The 9,135-nt window shown below is 36.7% G+C and overlaps 1 protein-coding gene across 1 annotated transcript in view; it reads left to right on the top strand.

The window, feature by feature from the left end:
* Nucleotides 1-752: 752 nt before the first annotated feature.
* Nucleotides 753-9,135, top strand: part of LOC139735357 (uncharacterized) — a 107,869-nt gene continuing 99,486 nt past the window's right edge. Inside the window, exons 1-2 of the mRNA XM_071646106.1 lie at nucleotides 753-1,519; nucleotides 7,394-7,484. Of these exons, the coding sequence (XP_071502207.1) occupies nucleotides 1,416-1,519; nucleotides 7,394-7,484 (195 nt within the window). The 5' untranslated portion in view covers nucleotides 753-1,415. The remainder of the gene's footprint in view (nucleotides 1,520-7,393; nucleotides 7,485-9,135) is intronic.

Here is a 9,135-nt window from a genome sequence, read left to right as displayed (position 1 = left end):
GTACAATAGAAGCGTTTCTCACGCTTCCGTTCCTCTCACATATAGCTTGCATTTCATGTAGTGATTGATCATTAATATATCAAGAGGTGTTCTGTGCTGGATTTACGAGTAATTTCAAAGTTTCTGTCACTGTTTTGTGTGCAAAAGTCATGCCTTTGCAGTAATGTAGCTACTGGTCATGTGAAAGAAAAAGAATCATAGATCTGTCGTACAATAATACATCAAAGCAAAGTTTGGCATTTTTTCTACATCTTTACTCACTATTTGACCAGATCAACAGAAATCTATGGAAGTTACATAGACTTAAAACAGAATGTTTTCTCGAGGCATGAAATCGTTAGTGTCTCAGAATAATGTGGCACAAAGGAGGTTTCCACCATGGCACATAAAGAGTTAAAGTACACCTGCACTGCACCATTGATATAAACACAAGTTTCTCTTTCAACGATTTGGTTTGAGTTTTCTTTAGCGACTGGAGCTATATAGTATAGCACTAAATTTGTATCTTGTGATTTTGATTAGATCTTTATAGATCTAGGTCTAGTCCATCTAGAGTGCAAGTTGATAATATATATTGTTTTGCCATCTGCATTTTATTTGTGTGAATACTAGGTAGGACAAAAAAAAAAAAAAATTCCCAGGTCTAAAATGAACATTTCAAACAATTTGCGCAATAAAATCTTGTGATAATCAACACCTTCTGCTATAAAATCTGAGGTGAAATGTGAATTTCTTAGCATTTCTACATTTTTGTGTCACGTTTTTGGTGATTTTGGCACATAAAATGCTCTGTAAGGCTAGTCTACGAAGTCGAGCGCGTAGTGAATGTCTTTATTGCGCAGATATGTGCATGTCTTGAATTACAGTCACTGTGCCATCCGGTAATATCATATCTCTATACCATATGTGATGGACCACTTGGGGAATAGGTCTATCTATGTAGGCTAAAAAACTAGATCATGTTAGGGCTTATGTCTACTTAAAATGGATACGTTGATACGACAGTACATTTAGCACCTGAAGTGTTCATATTTTTCACAATTCCTCGAGACGTCCTGAAGGGAAAGACTCTACTTCTCACTTATACTGTATTTTGCAATATTTTGTTATCAGTACTCTACCCCTGTTTACTTCAATGTAGAAATCTAGTTGTTCTTGTCTAGATCTACATTTAGATCTAGATCTACAATTTGTATACAGTGTAGCTTACACCACAATCCACCCCACTTGACTCAGCCAGTGTACATCTTGCACCCTGCTACGCACTGATGTATTTTTACACACACGCACATTTTGCAAGTGGTGCAGTATGTCTACGCATGATAAAGGGGGACCTATGGAAGTATTGCCATGCATAGCCTATTTCATTAATTGAATTTATTCATTCATTGTACAGAAATGAGACAGTCACCACCATGGCGGAGTTCAGCAATCCCAGTGTCATGCCTGGAAAACATTCAGATGGTGCTGACGATGAAATGAAACGTTTGTCAGAAGAAACTGTCCAAGAATTAGTAAGGTAAAAGCCTGCACTAACATTTGGCCTCCCACGCCAAAATTTGACTGCTGCAAAAGCATAGGTATCTACTATGTGGCCCACAGTTTAATTTTGGACAGTGTTATGGACTAATTGTTTGGAATATTAAATACAATAAAGTCTATAGCATATGAAAGTAGATGTCTACTGAAAATTTGTAAAGTGGGATCTTTTCCAGCAAGTTACTGATTAAACAGTTTGATTCTCTTCCCTAATTATTATAATGCTCTGTATGATGACTTCCAACAAATAAATCTTTGATTCATTAAGTGATTTGTTGTGCCTTTATCACTTTTGCTTTTAGCTCACCTTAGCCAAGACTTTGTTCATTCACTGTCAATCGTGTCATGTCATGTGCGTACAGTGGACTCCCGTTGTAACAAAGTCCTTTTGGACCGGCAGTTTTCTTTCGTTATATCGAAATTTTGTTAAAACCAAACAAATAAACAATGAAAAAAATAGAGTGGATAATATTGCGGCCTGAATTTTTACTTTGCTGTAATCAGAATTTTAACCGTTTTTCGTTATAATGGGAGTGCACTGTTAATCCTTGTTTGCTGTGCATCGTACAACTAATCCATAGAAATCTTGCCTTAAAACTAGCCAATGGTATGAATTAACCAGACTTTAATGAAATATTTTTTAGGACTAGGGTATGCAAAGTTATGCATGTGATTCAGGTAGCCCCAAAATGCATATTTGAAGAGTGAGTGAATTTCAATACTCTGTCTTTCCAAATCCAGAAGTACAGTTGGTAGAAGTACAGTGTACTTGTACAACCAAGTCACACATTTAGAAGCTCTCAAAGTGAAGATATAGTTGTTTGTGACAGAGGTGTACATTAGTCTCTGCTTGGATCAAGTAATGTCTGACAATGCATTTGTTATGCAAGTAAGCATAGTTTCTGATTAACCATAAAGCATGTTTCATTTCAAATGTCATAGCTACCACATATAATGCACCCTACACCATACAGAAATGCCAAGTTTCTCAACTGGCAGGGAGTGAGTAACTGCAAGAGTTCAAAACGAGCAGGGGAGAAGAAATGCAAGAGGGCATGTCACCCTCCCATTGTAGGAATTAATAATAGTGCAATGAATATTTTCATCTGTTTTAAGATTATTCTGAAAGACATTTTGAGCATTTTTTTTCTCAAATTTTCATCAATAGTGAATATGAGTCTTCATTTGTAGCATGTATAGCTAACATGGCTTAATAGTAGATAAAGTTTTAAGGACCCTCTGGATTGTTCACATAATCACTGTTATGAATACATGTAATATGTGAAAGGAACAGCCATGTAGGTATCTTCTACCCAACCTCCTGAGAAGCATGAGAAAATGATTTGCTGGGTGGATGAGCGCAAGTTGGGTTGTTATGCAGCGGGAAATAGTTATATGACTTGTCAATAAGATTTTTCATCTCTCCCATGGTCTTTCTTTTTCTGTCTAATCCATGTGCAATAGTTCGTGCCTGCAGCATAATTTTGTTATCAATCAGCATGTAGCCCCAACATCTCGTAAACAAAACCTTCATTAAGCCACTTGCATACTACTAAATGTGTGTCATTTAAAGCTGGACTTCTGTGCTTGGCATACTGTCCTATGTTGCAGTCAAAGTCTGCTTTTATGGGAGTTTGTGGTAGACACTGAGAGTGATAAGTGTGTCACTGTGTGTGTATACTGTAGCTCGGTGGTGGTGTGTGACGTGCTGGTGCAAGGGTTTGTACCAAATGATATGCATGAATGCATCTACTCATGACATTATCTGTTCAAGGTATTGGAGCAGTGATTTCAAAAAATGTTCGAATTATCACATTTGATGCATATGTGTAGGTCTAGTTGTATCACAAAACATCCTACCATATAAAAGATTATAAAGCCTAAAATATCAGAAGATAATATTTTCCTCAATAAACCATAACTGTAGACAGTTTATTCTAGAAACAATTTGAGATCCACCACAACAAAAGGATCCGAAAGTCACTGACGGCTGAGCTGAAGAAATGGAGTTTAAAGTCAGATCATCAAAATTGGTCAAAACCCTCAAATGTCTTTTTAGGTGATACGCTATCAGCGTATCACCTATTGTGATTGTCAAAATCTCTCTTTATTTCTTTTTATTCTTCTTTCTTTCTGGACAATTTTGTGTCATCAATATCTCAAGAATGACATTACGGAATAACATGACATTTTCAGGGAACATGTCTCATAACAATATCTAGCCACAATAAGGTTTTCATGACATTAACGTCTCTATGACGTCATCTAGGCGCCATTTTGTGATTTTCGGACCATGTTACATGATCGATCATAACTTCATAACTAAAGGTCATTTCTGTATCATTTTTTGTGGACATAAAGTTCAGGTCACGCTCTATCTTTCTTTCTCTGATGCTAATTACCTAGGACGTCATCTAGGACACGTAAGCGCGCGTCAAACTTTTAAAAGGCTCAAAACAACTTTCCAATGGGAAATCTCGAAGTTTCAGACAATTTTAAGCGTTTCAAACGATTTTGCGCGTGCGCGTCCGTCCGCGCGTTTTCGCGCGCACAGCGCGTCAGTAACATGAAAATGCACTTTTTTTGACTGATTTGGATTCCTGATACTTTGAGTAACAATATCCATTGATTTCTGATCGATTCTGACAAATAACAAAGGAATGCACTTGCGTCAAAGTTCAAATTTCGCCTGCGCGTCTATGTGCAAATATAGTGAAAAAACATGTCTTTGTTTATTTCGCCATAGCTCTTTAAAACGTCAGGTTACCCTATGTTTTTATTGCATATTACAAAAGCATATAAATTGGACATAACGTTTCAAGTATCATTATTTCCATAATTACATTATGACGTCATCATATCGTCATCTGAAATCAAAAAAGTGGAATTAATTTTGTTAAGGTACTGTTTCTGACATTCATTTGCTCGTATCTCTGTTGTTTAAGCTCAATATTATCCCAAATTCAGATATGTTGTACTTTGAACATTTGCCTTTTAAGTCCATGTCATGCTTTTGATATTTGATGACGTCATCATACCTTAAATTGTGATTAAAGGTAAAGACGCAAAATCGGACAAGTTTACGTGTATTGTCTATGGGAGGTGATTTTTTTTTAAACCATGCATTGACTTAACAACGTTTAAGCACCTTTATCTCAGCTGATTTTGCTTCATTTCCTCTGAAACTTTAGTATGTTGTAGCTGAGACAATAAGCTGCAGTAATCATGCATTTTATTCTTTGAAATCTCCTCATCTGATTGACAATTTTGCAGTTCAAAACTGAAAATGAAAATGGAATGTAGACAAAACGATTTCACATGTATCTTTCACATACATAAGTTTACGTTCCCCATATTTTCTCGTCGAGACGTATGGCCGAGTGGTTAAAGGCGCCGTCTCAGAGACGTGAGATTGCGGGTTCGAACCCCACAAGATCTCGAAACAATTTTTTTTATTTTACTTTTTTTTCTTCAATTTGTATTCTATATTCGTCCATGTAGAAATCACGTTCGTATATAAACGCACCTATACACACACACAGACACACACACACGCCATATCCCTCTTTTTGTGTGTTGGAGACCACATTGCTTCGACTGCAGCAACATTTTGCAGGTTGACTTTGTCAAACCGATCATAGTATGTAATGACGACGACTGAGGTGTTGTACTTTGAACAATTGTCTTTCAAGACGATGTCATCGTTTTGTAATTTGATGACGTCATTACACTGAAAATTGTGATTAAAGGCAAGGTATGAAAACCAGCCGATTATAGGTTTTATGTCTGCGGGACGTATTTTTTTCCCAAGTTGCCAGAAATGGCATAGCGACCTCAGTCGTTACAAGGCCGCTTTTCCGTCTAGCAATGCAATAGATGTTCACACGGCCACGTTAGTTGAGTGGGCATTGACTTTCCCCCTGTTATATATATACATTATTTTTTTTTGTCTTACCATTTCCGTGGATGACCCGTGGCCGAGTGGTTACAGAAACGGTTTCGCATGCACGCTCAATATAACTTCAAGGTGCCTATATCACATTCTTTTCTTTGTCGATCACAGATGACTGTCATCTGATGACCACAAGCGTATCACCTAACTCGTCCTCAATGTGACGAGTTAATTTAATTTTGTAGTCTGATGTTTCATTTACCATGTGCTGAAATTTTGAAGTTAAATGAAGAAGAATAGGCAAGAAATTAGCTTTTTTCTGAGCCATGATTTTCTGCCTTCAAACGGAACAGAAATGTGTCAGAAGATTTGGATTTAGTGCCGCAGATAGACTCCGCCCCTAGCAATGAAGGAGTATTAATGCGTGGCATCGCAGTCTTGCTTGGCATAATTACCCAGCAACACGGTAAACAATGCATGCATGTTACACTACTTGCACCGGTGTTTAGAAAAACCTTAACTAACACATTTTATACAACATGATTTTGTTCATTGTCATTTTACGCTGTATCATACAAACAAAAAATTTCATTCTTTCAGAGTAGTTTGATACACGAGGAAGAGATCCTAGGCAGTGAGATATATAGGTGTAGAAAGCATCACAAATATCACCCTGCATGCCAACTGTTGCCTGCCAAGAACTTCTCGATTGCTCGTACGATGTACATATGAGACGTACAAGAGAGTTTTGGAAGAAAAACAAAGAACGCATTTCAACCCCCACTTTTTTCCCTCTTTTTTTGCATCAATTCACAAATAATTCCTTTTTATTCTCTTTCTCAAGAATAATGATCCATACTGGTATAATAACAAGACAAAGACTGCTCTTAAGTTTGATTGATTGGTATATATGGCTTCGTGCTTGTGTTTTTCTTTGTTTTTAATGCGTACGGTTATAACGAGGTACCGGTTATAACAAGGTAGTATCGGCGGTCCTTCAGATCTCGTTATAACGGGGTTTCACTGTATGACAAATTTAAAACAGTATTTGAATTGTTCATTGGCCACTGTACTGCCCCAAAGATGACAAATTGGTGATGTTAGATTAGATGTACTCCATATCAAGCAAAGCACTCTTGTAGTATATTGTCCATAGATACAGTCTGTACATGCAGAGAAGAAAGAACATGGTTTTCATAGCAGTTGTATGGATGGCCCCATTAATAAACTTAACCATGTGAAGAGCTAGTGACATTTAAGAGTGTAATCATGACACAACATCAAAGTGCAAATGTCAAATCTGCTATGAGGCTGAGGTTTATAAACATGGTGCCCTCATGTATGGATGTATTGGACTCGTTTTATATTCTATTCTAAGGAAATTAGTACAGGTGCTGATTTTTTTTTAGCTATAATTATGTTTATTGTTGTTTAAAATATTGTAGCATTTTGATTAAGCAATGTATGTGTAAATTTTACCAGAGTGAGTTTTTTAATCTTTGCACTCTTCAATCTGTCATTTTCAATAAAATCTATTCAAAAATTGCATTGAATGCAAAATGATACATGCATTTTCTTTTCCTGTTTTTTTTTTTTTTTTGCTTTTTGTTTTTGCTACAGCAAATGTATTTTGTCGGTGATTTCATTATTGAAATTGTCTTTACGGAGTTGCAGTGTCCAGAACTTGAATACATACCTATGAAAGTTTAGCATTGAATAATTCATAATCAGATGACATTAAGATAACAAAATGACAAATACTTGTATTTTTCTATTATTTACCAGGACAGCAGTCAGCCTTCAAATTCTAAAGTTGAGGTAAAGTGATAGACTTGTGCAAGAAAACGACATGTATGCCGTAAAATTCCAGGAAGTATCATAACAGGATAATGGCAAATGCTTTAAAGAGAATTACAGTGCCAATACCAGTATCGACTGATTTTTGGTTGTATCTTCTGACAGTGAAGAGGTGTTTTCTCTGTACAAGGCAACAACTCTCATTCCTGGCGTTATCAAGCACCCTGGAGACATTGTGGAAGCAGCCACACTCTCTGTAAGTAATTGTCATTGTTTTTTATTTTCATGTTTTCCACATTTTATTTTCAGATAGTCTGATCCTCCAATGGCATTTTGTTTTAGTTTCAAAGCCTCCTTTTCACCACAATTATCAGATTAAAATATATCACAGAAGATTGCATCCAGATAGTAGTGAGATCCAGGCAAAGGGAGGCCTGAAAGGAGAGGTCGGACTGTGTATGGAGGTGCATCCATACAAATCCGACATCCTCCAGGCTCCAGCATCCCTTATCATGCCTGTTGATCCGTTCTCAAGATGACAAAAGCCTGCAGTACACATAGATCAGCATTATGCCACTGTATTTCACGAGACTTCCTTTCTTACACTCCCTCTCCCTCAACAGAAAAAAAAAAAAAATAGAATGGATTGTGAAAACAGAAGGTGAAAAATCATGACATTGTGATAATGTAATTCCAGTACAAATGTCAACTTTGTCATAGTTAAAAGTGTATCATCATCATCATGAATTGTGAATATAAAATACAATTTGTTTCCTTTGTAACCGTGCTTTGGAAAAGTTGGTATGTGCGACCTACAAGTATGGTCATATCAAGGAGGTAGGACCTCCTTGGTCATATTAATAAATTAGAGGACTTTTACTACCATTAAAATGTTTAAAATGAAGGCAAGAAATACATAAATGCCAAAGATGGGGACATGTATTTTTATGCCTCCGCCACGAAGTGGTGCCGGAGGCATTATGTTTTCGGGTTGTCCGTCCGTCCGTCCGTCCTTCCGTCTGTCCGTCCGTACGTCCATCTGTCCGTCCGTCCGTCCGTCCGTAACGAATTTTGTGGACAGCATAACTAAAAAACCTTTTGAGGTATCGTAATGAAACTTGGCATGTATGTGTATTAGGGGGTGAAGTTGTGCCTATCAACTTTTGGGTGCATATGCTCAAGGTCAAAGGTCAAAAGGTCAAGGTCAAATGCTTAAAATTTCACTATTTCCCCCATATCTATGCAATGCCTGAAGATTTTTTCTTGAAACTTAGTGTATACATGTATTACCCAATCAAGATTCTCTGGTGAAAGTTTGGGGTCATGAGGTCAAAAGGTCAAAGGTCAAAAGGTCAAGTAAAATGTTGGAATTTTACTTTTTTCTCTGTATCTTGGAAATTGTTCAAGATATCTTCATGGAACATGGTATATATGCATGTACTGACTGGCAGTGGTTATCTAGGGAATTTGGGGTTCATGGGGTCAAAGGTCAAGGGCAATACTTCAAAATTTTACTATTTTCCTTATATTTATGCAATGCCAGCAGGATTATTTTTTTTAAACTTGATGTATGCATGTATAACCCAATAGAGATTCTCTGGGATTTTTTTTTTTTGCCAAGAAGGTCAAAGGTCAAAGATCAAGTGAAAGTGCTGAACTTACTTCTTTCTCCATATCTCGGAAGTGGCTCAAGTTATTGAAACTTAGTACATATTTATGAATGTTCTGCCTGACAGTGATTCTCTTATAAATCAAAGGCCAGATGAAAATGATAACAATTTACTGTTCAATTCAGAAATTGCACATTTTCTCCATACCTTGAAAATTACTCAGTGCATAAACTTATGAAAAGGTCAAAGTCAAGTTAAAGTTCTTAAATCCCCAAATTCATGCTCTCCTATTCATCC

The sequence above is a fragment of the Diadema antillarum genome, unplaced genomic scaffold (genome assembly GCF_040938485.1).
Source record: "Diadema antillarum isolate AM-2024a unplaced genomic scaffold, OU_Dant_1.0 scf00000027, whole genome shotgun sequence".
Classification (NCBI taxonomy): domain Eukaryota; kingdom Metazoa; phylum Echinodermata; class Echinoidea; order Diadematoida; family Diadematidae; genus Diadema; species Diadema antillarum.
This window is presented reverse-complemented; position numbering and strand designations above follow the sequence as displayed.